Genomic DNA, 20,158 nt, shown 5'->3' with positions numbered 1-20,158 from the left:
GGTCATTCTGGTCTTGAACTCCTGACCTGAGGCGATCCACCGGCCTTGGCCTCTCAAAGTGCTGGGATTACAGGTGTGAGCCATCCCACCCGGCCCTATCCCCAGGATTTAAATCATAAAGTAAATTTCATTAGCAGAGCATCTTATGTGTATTTTTTAAAGCAAATAAATTATAATTAAACAATTTATGTTTGTTCATAGCATTTTCCTTAAAACTTTTGTTTTAAATCAGTGTCAATTATAATGACCATAAACACCATGGGCTGGGGGCGGGGAGCACTAAACTCAAGCAACTCTTACTGCTTATTTTCATATAAATTCACTACAGAAAATGAGAGGTCTTTGCTTGAACACAAAGCCATTTTAAATCTGTCCTACCTATAGCAAATATCAACTCTCAGGTTTCTATAGTCAAGAATTTTACAAAGACATACCTTCTCTTCTGGCATTTAAGTTATCCATAAATAGGTATGTATTGGAAAGACAAAAATGTCAAGAGATTACACTAGTTTAAAATGATAAATCGATGCCCATAAATTACAAATGTAGAGGATGAACAGCACCTTGGAAATGTGAATTAGAGTCAAGTCTCTCTTACTTGTACTGTTGATGATCCTTAGTGCTTCTTGTTTTTGCCATGAACCTTTCTGCTAACTTCTCTAGATTCCGGGAATATTCCGTCTCAATTTCAGCTTTTTTTCGGAAGAAATCTTGCAGGTCCTGAAGAAGCTGAACTCGCATCTCCGTTTGCTGCTCCAGGCATTTTTGTTGTTCTACCAGTTGAGCTCGAATTTCTAAGGAGAGAAGAGAAGTCATTGAATGGTTTAATGAAAATTAATGAGGTGTGCTGGTATGTGCAAGATATAAGTCACGAATCCATATGTATATGTATATATGTATATTTTGAGATGGAGTCTTGCTCTGTTGCCCAGGCTAGAGTGTAGTGGTGTGATCTCGGTTCACTGTAACCTCTGCCTCCCAGGTTCAAGTGATTCTCCTGCCTCAGCCTCCTGATTAGCTGAGACTACAGGCATGTAGCACCAGGTGATCCACCTGCCTTGGCCTCCCAAAGTGCTGGGATTACAGGTGTGAGCCACCACATCTGGCCATGAATCCTATTACATATTTAGCTCTTTATTGGACCTTTGTTAGAATACTGTGTCCATGTTGATTCTTTAAATAAGTTATCTGCTGACCCTTTAAAAGAACAAGAGGAGCCTCAGGAAAGAATGTAATAAATTAGAATAAATGTATGGGTTATATTTGTAATGCCACAAACGCACAAAAAGCCATGAAGGGAAAGAATTAAAGCCTTTCAGATAACAATTAATAACATCTTTGGGTAGCTGGGAACATTATAATTTTTTTTCAATAGCACTTTACCTGAATTATCCCTTTTGAGTATGAATAGCAAAGAAATAGGCATCATTTCTTCCAGGCTCTGAACCACTACACATTTGCCATGTGGCACATATAGACACTGACATCTGGTAATTTTTATATAGTGCATAATTTCTAGTTTGTAACACACATAGCTTCAGGGCATATAGGGATGCCGTGTCTAAAAACAACTTTCTTCCATAGCCAAATAATCCATTCATAACAGTGCAGTCCTCAGATTCTACTTTATTATTACGTTAACAACAAAAAGACCTCTTCAGCTGGCCTTCACCTTTTACACATTGCTCAAAATAACACCCTTATTGACATATATAACACTCAAAGAATCCTCTGATAATTTTAATACATTAGGAACATGAAGGGTGGTCATTTAGTGATTTAGCAAAATCTCAAAAGCAAAAATGTGGCATGCAAAAATATCTGTAAATGACTGTAACAAAGAAACATGTGTTTTGGAAAAGGAGATACAGTAACTAATAACTACCGACTTACTTTTGTTCTAAGACCTAAGGCTAAGCTCCAAAGACAAGAACATCATGCTGAAAAACTTCTTTATTTCATCTTCCCCAGAGTCAGTGCATTTCCCTAAAAGTGAAGTTTGAATCTAATTCAGTGGAGTTAGTAGAAATCCATGACCAAATATTGTCTCTTTAAATTTCTCACTATATTTTTTAGAGAAGGCCACATATATATACATAAACTTGACTATGTTTAATCAAGTTCATTAACAGCAAGTTAACAGCATGTTCATTAACAAAGTGGTCAAGTTCTGAATGGGGAGTCAGGAAATGTGCTTAATTTAAAAATAACTAATAATAACTCAGTGTTTGATAGTCTATGCCCTAACGAAATAAGTTTTAGTATTATCCTCCATTTTACGAAGAATAATTGAAGTTTCAGCAGTATAAATACTTTATCTATGGATTTCAGCCAGTAAGTGGTACCCCTGGAGACTGTTGACCCTGATCTATCACAGTCTGACTAATCAAACACTTCCCATCCTGTATCCACCAAACCTTCTTTTCGGGCACCTATACTGTGCCAAGCTTGTATCCTGGCAAAGAAGAAACAATAACTCATGAAACAAGATCTCTGCCCTCAATAAGGTCAGCCTCCAGGCAGTGCTGTTTCTAGGGAGTCCTGGGGGAAGACAGGGAAGAATTTCTCAAGTGTCCTTGCTCGGTTTCTCCACCTCTACATTGGAGGATCTTATTATAACTTCATGGATGTGTGCTGAACACCAGAGTTGAACATATTATTACAGGCTTTTAACTACTATGAACAGCATCTAGTTTTTAGTCAATCAAAGTAAGTGTTTTCCAATACGGTATTATAATCAGCATGTTTGCCAAACTTTGTCTTTCAAAAATACAGAGCTCTTTTTGTGTCATGAAGAAAAAGAATGTATCAAGGGTGGGGGTGTTTCCCATTCAGGGATCCCAGGAAGTCTTTTAAGATGAAGTAATTTTAGCACATCTTGCTGCACTAAGAGAAAATAAATCAAACATCTTAGGCTGTCAACTAGTTTTCTGGCTTTTTTTTTCCCTTTTTTAAGCTGACTTAGTGCCAAACAAGAAATAAAAGAACAGATTTCAAATATCATCAGAAATACACAAAAATCATGTGGGTTTTTTCTTGGTTCTCATTTTTAAATGTTCTCTTGCTTACTTCTATAAGGATTTAGGATCAAGAACTAGGGAATCATGAGAATGACTGATTTAACAATTAAATCCTCATCTTCATTTTACAAAAAGTAACTGTTACTTTGTGTCATCTGTAATTTTCAAAGGGCTATGCACAATGGCTCATGCCTATAATCTCAACACTTTGGGAGGCCAAGGCAGGTGGATTGCTTGAGCTCAAAAGTTTGAAATCAGTCTGGGCAAGATAGGGAGACCCCATTTCCGCTAAAAAAAAAAAAAAAATTAGAATTTTGCTGGTTGTGGTGGTGCATGCCTGTGATCCCAGCTACTCAGGAGGCTGAAGTGCAAGGATCGCTTGAGTCCTAGAGCTTGAGGCTGAGGTGGAGCTGTGATCACACCACTGCACTCCAACCTAGACAACACAGTGACACTCTATCTCAAATAAAAAAACAAATAAAAAAAGCCCATGGTGCACTGGGCCCCACACTATGTGAATCGTGCCATAGGACCACAGGCAGCTTCAGCTAGAGGCACCACTGTCATCATGGGAACTACAGAACATTAAAGCTGGAACTTGTGAAAGCGTAAGGGCAAGGGGTAATTCTAAGAAAAACTGTGAGCCTTATTTCTGCATAAGACGTTGTAGCTTCCTTCCTACCCCCAGATTCTTTGATAGTCTATTAAGGCTCCCCACCATTTCTAGAAGCTTTTTTAGATTAGTATTGACCTGAGTCATTATTTTCAGACTCAAGTTCATTTAGTTTAGGTAAACAAGCAATGACTGAGTTTCCATTTTGTGTTAGGCAGCATCCTAGGCACGGGAGATACGAAGGTTTGTAAGACACAGGTCCTTCCAGTTAGGAAGACAAATCCTAAACCGATCACTTACACTCTGTTCACTGCCATAACAAAGAAGTGCAACAGGAAGCTATGGAAAGAGGGGCAGGAACTGACTCGGATTGGAAGAGTGGGGAAAACATAATGCCTTGAAGGGTAAGTAGGTTACAAGATAGACGGCAGTAACCACCAAGAAAGTGAAAAGGGAGAAAGTATTCACACAGCATATATCTGATAAGGAACTTGTATATGGAATACACAAAGAATTCTTACAACTCAATAATAAAAACTAAATTTCAGTTTTAAAAATAGGCAAAGGATCTCAACAGACATTTCTCCCAAGATGATATACAAATGGCCAGTAGCATATGAAAAGTCGCTCAATATCATTAGCTTTCAGGGAGATGCAAATCAAAAGCACAATGAGGTGCCACTTCACACTCATCAGGATGGCTATAATCAAAAAGATTTAAAAAAGGTGTTGGAAGAGAATGTGGAGAAACTGGAACCCTCATACATTGCTGGTGGGAATGTAAAATGATGCAGTCCCTTTGGAAAACAGTCTGGCAGTTCTTCAAAAGATTACACTTAGAGTTACCACATGACTCAGCCATTCCACTCCTAGGTATATATTCCAGCGAAATGAAAATCTATTTTCACACAAAAACCTGCACATGAATGTGTGCAATAGCAGCACTGCTCATAATAACTGAAAGGCGAAAACAGTTCAAATGTGTATCAACTAATAATAAAGAGATAAACAAAATGTGATATAGTCATACAACGGAATACTGTTTAGCCATAAAAAGGAATGAAGTACTTATTTACAACATGCATGAACCTTGAAAATATAACTTTAATGAGTGGAAGCCACTCACAAGAAACCACAATCTAAAATTTCATTCATATGGAAGGTCCAGAATAGACTATAGACTCAGAAAGTAGATTAGGGGTTGCCTAGAATTGGGAGGGTTGGGGAAAAATGGCTGCTAATGGATGCAAAGTTTCTTTATAGGGTAATAAAATGATCCAACATTGATTGTGGCTCTGGTTACAAAACCTGTGACTATGCCAAAAACTACTGAATTGTACGCTAGAAATGGTAAATCACATGATAGGTGAAATATATCTCAAAACAGCTGTTACATACATAAAAAGATAGCTATATCACAATTCCATGAAATTTTGGTTGTTGATAATGTTTCTGATAATGATGATAATAGTAATAACAAATTCATATTTCTACACCCAGTACTTTTTGGTACTTTTTGTCAAATGTCCAACTATGGGCAAGTACTTTAAAAAGATTTCATGAAGCCAAAGGCACTTAATGGTATAGAAAAGATTTACCTAACATAATATTAGGAAAGGCTTTTCACCATGAATTCCCCATAACTGCATAAAACAGCACAACCTCTTTTAGGCAGAAAAATGTGATCTCTGAGGAGGCTGTAAGCAGTCATTACTTAAATCTAGGTCAGGACCTGCTAAATAATCATAATGGCTGTTTTAATGGAGGCTGAAATTTACTGTTTTTTAAAATGACTATTATTTCATTCTGTTCTACCAGAGAATCACTACAGAATGAATCAATACCAATAATCCAACAAGAACAATGCACAAAATGAGTGTGCTTTTCAAACTGCTGCAATTAATTTGTTAAAAAAAGGAAAAAAAATTGAAATGGTTCCTCTAAGCTATAAAAATCTGCTGACTAATACTTACCAAATAAAGTGGAATTGCCTAGAAACAGAGGAAATGAAGGAATGTCTTGCTATTGCTCTCATAAAGGGAAGCTCTAACTCTTAAAATAAATTTGTGTGAAGCCACAAACTGATACATATTTCATGGAAAGATTGATCCATACTGGGCTATTTCTCTAATATATTAGTGAATGACGACTAGGACATAAAATTGATACACTTGTGTGATACTCATGATCATCTAGCAAATAAGATAATCACATTTCTAAAGAATCACAAATCATCTCTGTTATTTCACATTCTCATTTGGTCAGAACTTCCTTATGATACCAAAAGAGTCTACATTCTCTTAAGATATATTATCTTTACCCAAAGGACAGAAGGGATTCTCCTAAATGACAGGGGAGAGCCATTGAAATGTCTTTAAGAGCAACTCAATGAGATGCTAACTGGTTCCATTGATTATTTCCATGCTCATTGCTCATGTGAATATTTATACAACCTGTTGATTAACTAAACACCAGGTGCAAATTTTGTATAAGCTTTTTTAGGCTAAAAATTTGGAGCAGGCAAAAATTCCATAAAGCTGAGCTCTGATCTTTTTTAAGTGAATGAACTGAATAAACACAGGCCATTTCTTCACTTCACTAGAAATCTGAACCCAAGATTTATGCTTCTCTTATACTCTGTACATAAATCAGGAAGCATCAGGATGGAAGCTACTTAATTCAATTTACCAAACTGAATTCCAGATCAGTAGGAGATCTAGTCACAGACTAGGTCAGAAAGGATCCAGATCAGGTCACGATGAACCCAGATTGGAGTTACAGTGTCACCTAATACAAGTCACGTGACATGGGGCAAGTCCGTCAACCTCTCATAGTTTCATTTTATAAAATAATACTTCCCATCTCACAAGACTGTGCTGAGAATTAAATGAGATGATATAAGTGAAAAGCATGTTGCAATCTGTAAACCACTGTGAAACAGATGGACATGTTATCATTACTAGCACCAGCAAGCTTTCATTTAAAAATATTTATTGAATATTTCCTTATGCCAGACTCCTTATTCATGGCCATATATAACAGACTGAAAGTCATGAGCCCCATTCTCAGTGAGAAGGCAGAGGCAACACAGACAAGTAATGAGAATGAGCAACTTTCACAGCCTCAAGGTAAGAATGTCAAGATGCAGTGAGATTCTGGGAAAGACATATTCATGGCTGGGCAAAAGGCAAGGGCACAAAGAGGTGATGCTGAGATTGACTTATCAGAAGTTTGGCTGAAGGAAGTGGGTGAGAAGGAGAGTTATAACAAGTGCTTCTCTGTTGCTGAAATTGAATTCTGAATGGGTAGGAGGTCTAGTCACAGACTAGGTCGGAAAGGACCCCATGTGGAGTCAGATTTTATTTCACAGGTCAACTTTGCAAATTGGCTTGATGATAAAAACCACCTGGCATCCTTACTAAAAATACCTGTGCCCAGGCTGGATATTTTGATCTTGTTGGTCTAGTAGGATCTCGAATGGAGGATCCTTAGAAGCATCAATAGACAAAAATTCAACAATTTTAAACAAGGATTTACAATCAAATTTACATTTCAGAAGAGAATACAAATGAATAACAAATGCAATGCTAAGCATCCTACACCTTATGAAATAGAGTTTTCTTTGTAAGTTGTATGGTTCCCCCATTTGAATGATGAATCATAGGGCAAAACAAATTAATAACAACAACAAAAACCCTCACAAGAATGAACGGTATCCATATTTTCCCCTAAGCCTCTTATTATTTTAATTATTTATGAATCACTCATTTCTGTCTTCTGGTGTGGAACTAATGATTACTTCCATTTAATCTGTTATCAGGGAGTAGAAACTGATTTCCAACTACATTGTGGAGAAATCTTAAGCACTGTGCTGCCCAGTATGTAGCCGCAGGTGTCACTGAGCACCTGCAATGTGGCTGGGCTGAACCGAAGTGTGCTGAGTGTAGAACACACATGAAATTCTAAAATCTTATTAAGAGAAAAAAATAATGTAAAATGTCTTAATCATCTGTATATTAATTCATGCTGAAGTCATAAAATTTGTATAGTTTATTATACAAAAATATTTTAAAATTAATTTCACCTATTCAATGGTTTCTTTTTATTTTTTAAAATGTAACTCCTAAAAAAAAATCTAAAATTACCCATGTGGCTTATCTCTTGCACAGCTCTCCTCCAGGATATGAGGGAATTAGCAACTAAATTTCTAGTAAGTGGAGTCTGTAATATGGAGTTCCCACCAGAACGGGTCCTTGAGGAGTTGATAGGCTTAATCAGAAGGCAAAACTTATGCCCAAGGCAAACACAGTACAGAATACGGAGTGTCTGAACACTGGTTCTAGTCAGAGGAGGTGTGACGTTGGGGAAGGAACTATTTCTTTGGAGCTCACATTTCCTCAACTGCAAAGTGGTCATTAATAACTGCCATATTCCCCTTCCAAAGGTGATGGAAGATTTTAATCAGATGAAATAGGAAAATACTTCCTCATTATGTAAAGTGCTATGTTGGCCAATTATTAAATGTGTAATAAAAAAATGAAAAATACAAGTTCTAGATGTGATGGTGTAGACTACTTAGTCTAAGGGACTTTCAGAAAGGGAAAGATCACTGGCCACTTGGGGGTCATCATCACAGATGGCTTCAGAGGGGTTGGCTCTGGACATGCAGGATTTGAGAGGCTGCACAAACGTGGGGAATGGAAATGTCATGTCTTAAATAAACTCAAAATGATATTCATGATACCCTAGAAGAGTTATTTTCTAGGAAGTTTAGGGTGGCTGAACCAAATATAACCTTCCAGGTCACTGTCTTAAGGAAAATATGACTCCCTAAGGTCTTTTTCTACTTCAGAATTACGGTATCACCAGCAATTTAAGCAAACAAAATAGTACAACAGACATCATATAAAATCAAGTTGCTTCCATTCCAAGCTCAAAATCATAAGCTATCTTAGAACTAGCATATCCAGGGGGTAAGAGAATTATAATAAAATCCTCTTTTGTATTAAAGTAAGGTAAGAAGAAAAAAATAAATAAAAAATAAAGGAAAATAAGAAACTGTTTTCTCAGTACAGTTAATCCTTATTATTTCAGATGTGAAAGTAAATTTCAAAAAATTTCTTACACATACAGGCTGTATTCATTGTTCTATCTAAGTCTTCATTATAATACATTCATTTGAAATGATGTTAACCTCAGTATTATTTTAAAATAAAAGCTTACTACAAAACTGCCAGTTTTTCATAGCTTTTGAAAGCCGAATATTATATTTTGGTGGATATAACATTTTTAAAATATGGAAAACAAATTTGCCCTTTTTTTTTTCACATGAAAGCTAGCCAGGATAAAAGGCAATAAATTAGAGTGATCAATGATTGCAGTTTAATGACATCGTTGGAAAGGGCAGTTTAAGGAAGTGCAAATCTGAATGATCCACTATTGTACTTTTATTTAGAATGCACAGGAGGCAGGTTTCATTAACTTGCCCATAACTAAGCAAGGACATTTCAGACCTTATTAGTAGACTAATTTTTACTACTAGAGAAAGGCAGTGTGTGGAAATCATTGATTTATAGAAAGTACAAAGATTTACATTTTGGAATGATTGTGTTCCTGACAAAGGTTCAAGGCATTTGTCAAACACTGACATTTTTTTCCTGATACAATTCAACATGAAGTTTCATGGAATAAACATCAAAGCTTACACAGTTTTTTTCTAAGTAAGTTTTAAGAACGAAAAACTCTTTTGGGGAAAATATTGGAAAGGAAAAAAGGAAAAAAGAGAAAAAAGAATGAACTAGTTTAAACCTTTTGTATTGAGTTAATTGCAAGTTGAGGCTTTTTCAAATTAAAGCTATTTCTCTTATTACAATAATTCCCACTTTAAAATGTCTATTAGAAAATAGTTGAGACTCCTAAGCAATTTAACATTTACATCTAATAAGAGAAGACTTATTGATTTCCTATGTTTTCAGTTTCTGTGGTAAGTACTTGATATAGTTTATCTCATTTAATTCTTACAGTAATCCTATTATGTAGTGCCTCCATTACAGAGATGATGAAATTGAAGCAGAGAGAACATTAAGTATTTTGTTCAAAGTATAATAATTAATAAATACCAGAACTTGGATTCCCATTCAGGTTTGTCTGACTCCAGAGACCATGATGCAACCTTACAATGTTCGGCAATTATACATAGTGTGTAATTATGCAAAGCAAGCTAAAGTGACCCAGGCCTGTACTTCTAGATGGTTTATTAGAATGTTTAGAATATATTAGAATGTATAACTATTAATCCAATGAGAGTTGGTAGAGCAAATAAGAGTTTAGGTGCCAAGTGTCTAGTGTCATTTGTATCATTTACTTTTTTTCTTTTTTGAGACTGAGTCTTGCTCCATCACCCAGGCTGCAATGCAGTAGCACCATCTTGGCTCACTGTAACCTCTGCTTCCTGGGTTCAAGTAATTCTCCCTGCCCCAGCCTACCAAGTAGCTGGGATTACAGGCACCTGCCACCATGCCTGGCTAATTTTTGTATGAGACGGGGTATCGCCATATTGGCCAGCCTGGTCTCGAGCTCCCAACCTCAGGTGATCCACCCACCTCGGCCTCCCAAGTGCTGGGATTACAGGTATGAGCCACCATGCCTGGTCTTCTATCATTTACTTAAAGCCGAAGGAACCCCCAAAATTCAATTTAAAAAAAAAAAACTAGCTAAATGCCTAAAACTAATTTCCTAGTATTTCCTGAATGTCATGGCTTTCTAGGAAACTATGTATTTAGGTCAACTGTTTTAGATCATTACTGTACTATTGCTATTATGTTCTAATTACCATAAAGTTTTGAACTATAATGTATTATAAGATCCTTGAATAAAAATAACGTGTTTCTAAATTTCCACATAGCACATAGTAGGTACTTAACAACTATCTCTGGTATATGTCTGTTTCAATAAGTATAAAAGTTATCAAAATGCTTAGTTATGCACCTATGGACTCAGGCACCAAATTTTGCTAATTTGAAAAATGGTTTTCCTTCCCTGCTCCCCGCAATCCACCACTGCATTACAATCTCTTCTTTATTCTTTGCTCCTTATAGCCTCTAATCCTATAAGGTTTCTCCCATAAACAGTATCTCATTTGGTCAGCAGTGGAAAAGAATTCCAGTTATATCAATTAATATCATAATATTCTAAACATCTCTGAAACAAAAGTATATTTTATATATCTACTTTTACCACATGAGAATACCTTAATCTAAAATACAGACAAAGGAAACATTAATCATTTCACTTAAATTTTCTTTATACCTCTATTAGAGATTTTTTAAGAAATAGTCTTGCTATGTTGCCCAGGCTTGTCTCTAACTCCTGAGCTCAAGCAATCCTCCCACCTCAGCCTCCCAAAGTGCTGGGATTACAGGCATGAGCCATCACACCTGGCTTCTGTTAAAGATGTTGATTGGATTTCCGTCGGCAACTTTCTTATTTTGATTTCACTATATTTCAGTAAATGAGAGCTCCAATCACCTCTGGTCCACATGGACTACGTGGACTCTGGATTAGGAGCTGAAAAAAGGAAGCCAGAGAATAGTCTAGTTTCTCATACTTCCTCAACATCCATTTTACAACTGAAAGCCGCAATTCTAAATAATAAAAGTTTTTTATTTTAGGCTTTAGGCTACAACATCCTTAAAGAGATGGCAATTATTTTTTGAGCTAAAAAAAAAAAATTGCCAGGCGTGGTGGCTCACGCCTGTAATCCCAGCACTTTGGAAGGCTGAGGCAGGTGGATTAACCGAGGTCAGGAGTTCGAGAGCAGCCTGACCAATATGGTGAAACCCTGTCTCTAAATAAATAAATAAATGAATGATCTGGGCACAGTGGCACGTGCCTGTGGTCCCAGGTACTCTGGAGGCTGAGGTGGAAGAATCTCGAGCCAAGGAGTGTCCAGACTGCAGTGAGTGAGCTAGGATGACACCACTGCACTCCAGAATTTAACAGTCTCTCTCTCTCTCTTTCTCCCTCTTTCTTTAAAAAAGAAAAAGAAAAAAAAAATTATACCGCCCCACACACATCCCTACACCCACACACACCTTATAAGATTTTTGGGGCCTTAGCAAGTACTGACCATTAACTAGCTTTAAATTGTCAGACATGTTAATTCTCTTCTTATTTTATCCCTTCAAAGTACCAAAAAAAATGTCCAATGTGACAGACAACTTGTGTTAAAAGTAAGTCTTCTATTTCATCCTCAGATATGAGCCAAACTCTATAATAGAAGTATACTTCTAGTCCTGCATAAACCTCCAGCTTTTACCTATATAATCTAAAAAAACCTGAATTCAACAATGTTCATTAAACAATGTCTAGTCAACGAGGAACAAGTAAATATAAAAATGCTTATGTTACTCATCTGACAAACATTACTGAGCATCTTCCAGGTAGTAAGCTCTGGAGATACAAAAAAATCCATTATTTCTTGACCCTGGGGCCTCCCAGGTCACCTCCTAGTCTACAGACAGGAAAACATGCAACTATTAGTTTTATAATTATTACCATTTACAATGCTAGGTAATAAGCCCTATTAAGGAAGCATGAAGAGAGTACTATGAGAACACATAGGCAGGAACAACAATCCTGCCCAGGTAAATTATAAAAGGCTCTGGAGTGACACTGGAGCTAGCAGAAAAGCAGGAATTTGGTAAGTTGTGGGTGGCTCCGAAAGGGTACTATGGGCAAAAGGAGTGGCTGAGAGTGTCTAGAGAGTTCGGGGCGTTACAAGGATGGCAGTTTGCTTTGTATCACAGGGTGGTTAGGTAGGCAGAGGCTGGGCTAATTATTGGGGGATTTTAAAGCAAATATTCTAAAATGATATGGGAAGTTATCTTGATTCAGCTCTTTGTTCATTTATTACAGGAAATGCTTCAACTTATTTAACAAGTTACAAACAAATGCAAATTATGCACATTTAGAAAAGATAGCTGTAGATTTATGTTCTAACTAATGAAATTATCAGGAAATGACATTTTCTGCCAAATCGGGAACAACAGATTTTTAACATTGTTTTATGTTAATTTTGATAAGGGAGGGGGCAGTTCCAGCTACATTCAATAGAAACCAAGGATATGGAATGGAAGGATTTGTGAGTACCATGATGCAATCCACGTTGCCTTTCAATATAAGATTTAAATTTTGAATGAAAGTACCTTAAAATTACAAATTATTTTAAACACTGATCTTCTATTCTTATTTGTTTTATGGTCTATTCAACTTGCAAATTACTTTGAAAAGTTACACTTCTTTAAAAATATATTAAAGGTTACAACAAAGCAGCACTGCGGAAATACTATGATGAAAATGCTAACATTTTGTAATCTCATACCTCTACTTCTCTGTAAGTTCTTTGTAAGGTCTCAAATATGATTAGCAATATTGCCTTTGCCACGCCCATCCCTTTACATAGCTGTTCTTATCTGGAAGAGTTTCATTTTAAAACATGATCAGATGCATAAATAGCTCTCAGTGCACTGCTGGAGAAATACTGTCCTCCTCCATCCAAATCCCCAGCACCAGATAGCTCTCACCACCTCTCCTCTAATTATGCATCTACAATGTAAATGTTGCCTTTTAATTTAAACTCTCCTCCCCAGCTCTCTGCCCACACAGTGTACTCCCTTCTGTTGAATTTCCCTGTGTCTTGGGAAAGAGGCGGAAGTAGTAAAGAGATGAAAACAGAAGACACTGGACTGATGGTCTGAGGAAAGAGGGAAGTAGGAGCAGGAAAAGGATAAAGGGAAGCATAGCTCAAGGGCAGTAAGAGAAATCTGAAAGAGGAGAATGTCAGGAGGGACAGGTGAGGAAAGGAAGCACAGTAGAAAATGAATCAAATGTAAAATAAATGATGAAGGTCTTCAGGAAGTCACCAAATCAGACAGGAGCGCCAGACGGGCTTCAAGAGAGCTTTGGTCTGCGCATGCTTGTCTTCGGGATCATAGATTGTTTAGATTTTAAAACAGGGCATTTTGCTGCTAATAAATTCCAGGTATCAGACTTCAGTCTTGGGCCAGCACAAGAATAAAATTTCAAGTCAAAACGAAAGTATCTTTTTCTTTAGAAATAAAGAGTAGGTTATTCAGTTATAAGATCCCCACCCCCACCCCCACCACTGTAAGCCCTTAGAAATGGTGCAATCAAAATTAGTCGTGAATATGTAACTTCAATTTTAATGAAATCTGCCGTCAGATTCATCCATGATCTTCTTTCACAGTTCCCTAATTCTAAGGTAGCTGTGACACCAAATAGAAATTCTTTGTATTCATTTTATTTTCATGGTTAGGTTTTCAATGCGGCTACTCTAGCTTAATTATCTTGGCACCTAAAAACAGGTAGAGTCTGTCAGAATGCTTCATGCCATCTTCCCTCTCTATAAAAACGAGCAAAATCCAAGAAGACCAAAAGCTTTCCACATCGACCCACAGTACAATTTTTTCCCCCTTTGAAGTTTAGATGTTTCTGGCGAGGATCCACACTACTCACAGGCACAGCTGATGTTCTCTTGGCTGCCGGCATTCAGAAAGCTGTCTGAATGGATGGCATTGAGCCTCTGCCACTCCATTGGACGCTTCCCCACGCACAGGTGCCAAGTAAACATGAGCGGAGGCAAGCGAGCAGTCTGCAGGGCACTTCAGGCCCCATCTCCTAGACTAGGGCTCTCCTGAATGCCAACAGCGCAGCACAGGATGAATACATTTTTTCTTCTTCCCTTTGGTTACAGAGTTGCCTGGCCAGGATTATCCTGAAGGCACAACACTCTGCCCAAATCCAATGAAACACTTTACACTGTTCAGCAGTCCCCACAGGGTTGAAACAATAGCGACTTACAGACTTAAAACCTGCCAATGAGCCTTACACATAGAGCAGGGGTCACAAACTCCAAGGCCCCCACAGGCCAGACAGGCCCCCCACATGAGAGATGTAGGCAGGGTGTAAAGTAACAAGAGACGGTAATAATGACTGTGGTTATGTGGGGCGCACGTGCTTCATCCAGCCACCAAGCTACCGATAATAACTGCTGTGCAGGAAGTAAGATGCTGTTATGCCAAATCTGATATTTTTGCTTTTTGAGAGAGAAATCAGAAATCTGAATTTTTGGGTAAAATCTCCAAAATGTTAAATAACAGCAACTAATTAAATTAAAACAAAACAAAATACTGTACAGCCAAACAAAGCACATTCTTGTGCCAGACTTTGCCTATGGCCTAGCATTTTGTAATTTCTGACACAGAGAAATTCTAAGCTTATTGGACAAAATTAATACCTTCTTTAATTGTCATAAATATAAGTGGAACAAAATTTAGATCAATAATAGTGTATGGGACCTCAAGAATGCAGCAGCAAATATAAAAGGTGTGTGGAGACCAATTACAATTATTTAAAGTAATATATTTAGTGAGTCACATTATTTTCTGGCTTTTAAGTAAATTTATTTGTAACTTGGATGCCAATGAATTGACTTATTTTAAAACTTCTCACACTAGTTTTCTTAGCATCGAAAATACTAGAACAGTTTCTCCTCCTCACCATTCCTTCCTGGGGCTCACCCTAAATCTGGAAGATGAACTGAAGTCCAGACATACTGGAACTGTTTCTCAGGATGAGCACTGTTGATGCTGACTCCAGAAACTGGGGGAAAACCTTTCTACTCTCAGTGCTGACACAAAACCTAATTCATCACTGTTGCTAACAAAGGCTTTCCAGGATAATCTGCAGTTCCAATTAACTTTTCATATCTCTTCCCTCTGGACACATGCTAGAGAAACAGAATTACAGAATCTCACATTTACAACAAGCCTTAGACATCACTCAGTCTTACACACAATCCCGTGGTCAAATTCCCCCAAGTTCATACCTGTCCAGAATGTCCCATCTTCCAAAGCAACCTGTGCTACTATCAGGCAACTCCAACCCTAGAAATGTCCTTGCCTGCAATAAGAACTCATCCACTGTTTCAACAAAAATGTATCAAATGCCAACAATATGACACATGCTAGTTGCTTTTTAAGACAGGGTCTTGTTCTGTCACCCAGGCTGAAGTGCAGTGGTGCAATCATAGCTCACTTCAGTTTCAACTTCCTGGGCTCTAGCCATCCTCTCTCTTCAGCCTCCTGAGTAACTGGAACTATAGGTGCATGCCACTACATGTGGCTAAGTTTTTTTTATTTTCAGTGGAAACGAGGCCTTACTATGTTGCCAGGCCGGGTCTTGAACTCCTGGGCTGAAGCGATTCTTCCACCCTGGCCTCCCGAAGTGTGGGAATTACAGGAGGGAGCCACCACATCCACACTGCTAGTTGCTTTTATATAATTATGAATAAGCTAGGCTACTGCCTGCCCTTCTCCCAAAGGGCTCACAGAAATAGTTTTTAAAATAAATATCAAACTTCCAGAAGGGTACTTTGTATCAGTAAGTGCACTTAAAAGACAGGATAAAGCCAACCTACCAAAAGCCCATGATATAAAGCAACTTATGAGAAGTCAATATGGAAATTTTTAGGAAAAAAAGGGTTAATTATTATGAAAACTCATATATGAGATCGCCTTCAAATTTAACCTAGCATCTCTTCCTAATCTGGGAACCAGAGGCTAAAAGGAAAACAGTCACCAAGCTCATTACCCCCTATAGAAGAGGAGCAGATTTACCTACCCATCACCTCCAGACTTGGAGTGCACAAAACCAGCTTCCAGTATCATCACCTATTTCCACTCAACAAACCTCTCCCTTCATGTTACTTGTACCCCTTCTTTTCTTATGCTATCTTTTAAACCTAAATTAAGAAAAAGATATTCTATTAAAACCATCCCCATTCCTTCCCTTACCCCCAAGTTGCCCAATTAAAAGAAATTCTAGGAAAAAAATCAGCATATGGAGTGGGAGTTTAAGTTGATGTTATAGCTAACAGCTGAGAAAACTTGATCCAATGTGAATTTGGTCATAAATTCTGTGGAAAGTTTTATTTCCCCAGCTGAGCATAAGATTTCCTTTGTTAACATAATAAGGATTTTCTTTTTCCTTTGAAAGCACAAGTTTAAGTTCTGAGTCCTGCCTTTGGTAATTTACATAATCTTAAACCTCAACTGAACTCAATCTCATTAACCTGTTGTGAAGATTACATTAGATAATGCATTGAAAAAGTTCAAATATACAGCCTCATATAGAAAATGCTCAATAAACAGTACCTATTGTTATTAGTAATATTATTATATCTATTGGTCCTAAAACATCTTCCCAAATTCCCAAGAATTTTTATATTTTTGTGATTTCTAATGTACTGTAGATTCCATTTTGGGGTAGTGATTATGCCCATGACAAATGCACTTTTGGGTGGGTGCAGTGGCTTATGCCTGTAATCCCAGCACTTTGGGAGGCCGAGGCGGGCAGATCACTTGAGATCAGAGTTCGAGACCAGCCTGGCCAACATGGTGAAACCCCCATCTCTACTAAAAGTACAAAAATTAGCTGGCGGTGATGGTGGGTGACTGTAATCCCAGCTACTTGGGAGGCTGACGCACAAGAATCACTTGAACCTGGGAGGCAGAGCTTGTAGTGAGCCAAGATTGTGCCATTGCACTCCAGCCTGGGCGACAAGAGTGAAACTCCGTCTTAAAAAAAAGAAAAAGAAAAATACACTTTTGTCTTCTCCATTATTCATACAAACATGCTAATTGTAGAACACTGGCAAAGTAGAAAGAAAGGGGGTGATCATCCATTCAGAGAACACATATGTTAACATGGTATAATTACTTTCTGTGTTTTAAAAAATTTATTTATTTTTTGTAGAGATGGGGTCTCACTATTTTGCCCAGCCAGGTCTTTAACTCCTGGCTTTAAGTGACCCTCCTGCATCATCCTAACAAAGTACTAGGATTACAGGTGTGAGCTACTGCACCCAGCCCACTGTGTTTAGTTTTTTAAATGTAAACAAGTTTTTAATTAATAAATAACCTTTTACTGCTATAAAAGTAGACATATGCATTGTAAAAAGTTAACTTTGCCTGTTGTATATCTTTTCAAACATTTTTCTAATATGCAAAGCTCTAGGTTACATTCATTTTGATTTTCCAAAAACCAACGATGTATTCATACACTATCTTTGGTGTGCAAGGTACAACTCCACTGTTCCATATAGGTAGAACTTCCAGAGCATCAATTCCCACTGTCACTGGGTGCCTCCCAAAGGCCAGGCTCTTCATTAGGTTACCTTGAATCCTTGTAACAGTCCCAAAGCATACATTCCGACATGTCTATATTGCAGATGAGAAAAGAAAGATTCAGAAAGGTTCCCTGATTAGTCCAAGGCCACAAAACGTTAAGTGACAGAGCCAGGTTTCAATGCATCTTTGTCTGGCTCTAAACCTTGATTTTTTTTTTCCCGTATAAGCCTCAGTTAAGCAAGATTACAGATTCTGTATCTGAAAACAATTAGGCAAGCTCAATGGATCCAGATCCTTACTTTGGGAACAAAGTAGTATGATTCTCATTTTACAAAAGGACAAACGTGACTCAATATTACATAGTGAACAGGGAACTGGGCCTCAAATACAGTTAAGTTGGATGAGGACACCATCATTTTAATACAGCTAGCCCTCTGCTTTGAAATGTCAAAATTTAGACTTTGCTGGAGTTTTAGATAAAATGAACACACTGTCAAGCCATCCACAAGTAACTACTGGTGAGCTGTTCATGGGATATAATTCAAAGAAGAAAACCCACAATGTAACTAGGGAGTTATATAGGCCTCAAGCGTGATGCTTTCTCTGGGGTTTATAAAGTTCTACTTCTCAGGCTACTGGAAAGGGTCAACTGACAATACTAGATGAAATTCCCAGCTCTGTCACTAAATACTTCAGTGACCTTGGGCAAGTTACTAATCCTCTCTAGGGCTCAAGTGACTTCATCCTTAAAACAGGTATAATAAGTAGTCACCTTCGTGGACTCGTAATGCCGTTGCTTAAAGGATGAGAGGATGAATGACAAAAGGCTTTGAAAACTTAAATTTCTCATTCAAATGATATCTAATAATAGTAATAACAATTATAATAATATATTGCTATAGCTAAATGTGAGCGAGTGCGTACTATGTCAGACACAATTCTATTTTGTAAGAATTAACTCATTTAAATCTATACCAATCCTATTAGGTAAGTACTATTATTATCATCTCAATTTTACAGATGAGGATTGAGGCAAAAAGAGACTAAGAACTTGCTCACAGCCGCTTGGCTGGCAGGTGAAGCTGGGTGCTGAAGGCGGGTTCCTAGAATCCTTTACTTCCTCTTTTCTCACTTCCCTAGGGGAAAAAATTCAAAACAAAATACATTCTGTTCTCTCAGAAACTTCTGCTGTTTCCAATATACAATTTTCTCAATAAAACAATCCCACTCTGACAACCTGTTGATTTAAAAAAATGATTTTGTGTATTTCAGCAATGTTCTATTTAGGCATACTGGGTGATTTAATTAAGAAAAATTTCAAAGAGTTCATGAATCTCTGAAATACTGAATGCTACTGTCTTCTTGTATTTTTTAATATTTTTTTGATTTCCAAAATATGGGGGCTAAAAATGTTGATCTCCTAGAAGTAATAGTGGTCATCAGAGGTTGGGGAGAGTAGGGAGGATGGGTGATACAGAAAGTTTGGTTAATGGGTACAAAATTACAATTAGATTGGAGGAGTAAGTTCTAGAGTTCTATAGCTCAACAGGTTAACAATAAGTTACAACTATAGTTAACAATACATTATTGTGTATTTTAAAATAGCTAGAAGAGAGAATTCTAAATGTTCCCAACATAAAGAAATGATAAACGTTTGAGGTGACAGATATGTCCATTACTGATTTTATCATTCTACACTGTACACACATATCAAAATATCTCATGTCAATTAAAAACATTAAAAAACGGAGGTTCTCATTAAAACTTTTCCCCAGTGGCCCTGAAAAATTTTACCTTGCTCTTAAAAGATGACACTGTCTTAAAATTTCAGTTCTGAGAAAAACTTAAGAAGAAAAATATGCCATGGAGATAAAATTCTAAAGTAGATAACACTCATATTTAGAAGAAGCTCATTAATCTACTAAACAATGCACTGTCTATTGATTCTTCTTTCATAACTGGTAGTTCCTGTGGAGTTATGCACTATGGCTGTTGGTGAACATATTCATTCCATGCATTTTTATTTTCTCTCCAAGGCATCATACCCAAATGATATGCCCAAACTAGAGACATATACCCTTAGAAAGTAAGCAGACAAAAATAGCATATAAGCTGTAAGTGTAATATACATACATACGGCCACATATGTAATTTTAATAATATATTTTAATTCAACATATCAAAATGCTATAATTTCAATATGTACTCAATACAAAATATTAATAATTTTATGCTTTTATGATTTCTTATAGTAAGTCTTCAAAATCTGCTGTTTATTTTACCCTGACAGCACATTCAACTTGGATTAGCCACCT

General features: G+C 37.1%; 1 protein-coding gene across 2 annotated transcripts in view; it reads right to left on the bottom strand.

The window, feature by feature from the left end:
• SRGAP1 (SLIT-ROBO Rho GTPase activating protein 1) overlaps window positions 1-20,158 on the bottom strand; it is a 313,613-nt gene that overhangs the window by 168,754 nt on the left and 124,701 nt on the right. For both annotated transcript variants that reach the window (XM_012444906.3, XM_012444907.3), the window contains exon 2: window positions 599-794. In XM_012444906.3, coding sequence (XP_012300329.2) covers window positions 599-794 — 196 coding nt within the window. The remainder of the gene's footprint in view (window positions 1-598; window positions 795-20,158) is intronic.

Source organism: Aotus nancymaae, unplaced genomic scaffold, assembly GCF_030222135.1.
Source record: "Aotus nancymaae isolate 86718 unplaced genomic scaffold, 86718_ANA_hifiasm-v0.15.2.pri h1tg000016l, whole genome shotgun sequence".
NCBI classification, from domain to species: Eukaryota; Metazoa; Chordata; class Mammalia; order Primates; family Aotidae; genus Aotus; species Aotus nancymaae.
The sequence above is the reverse complement of the archived record's forward strand: the minus strand, read 5'-3'. Positions and strand labels throughout refer to the sequence as shown.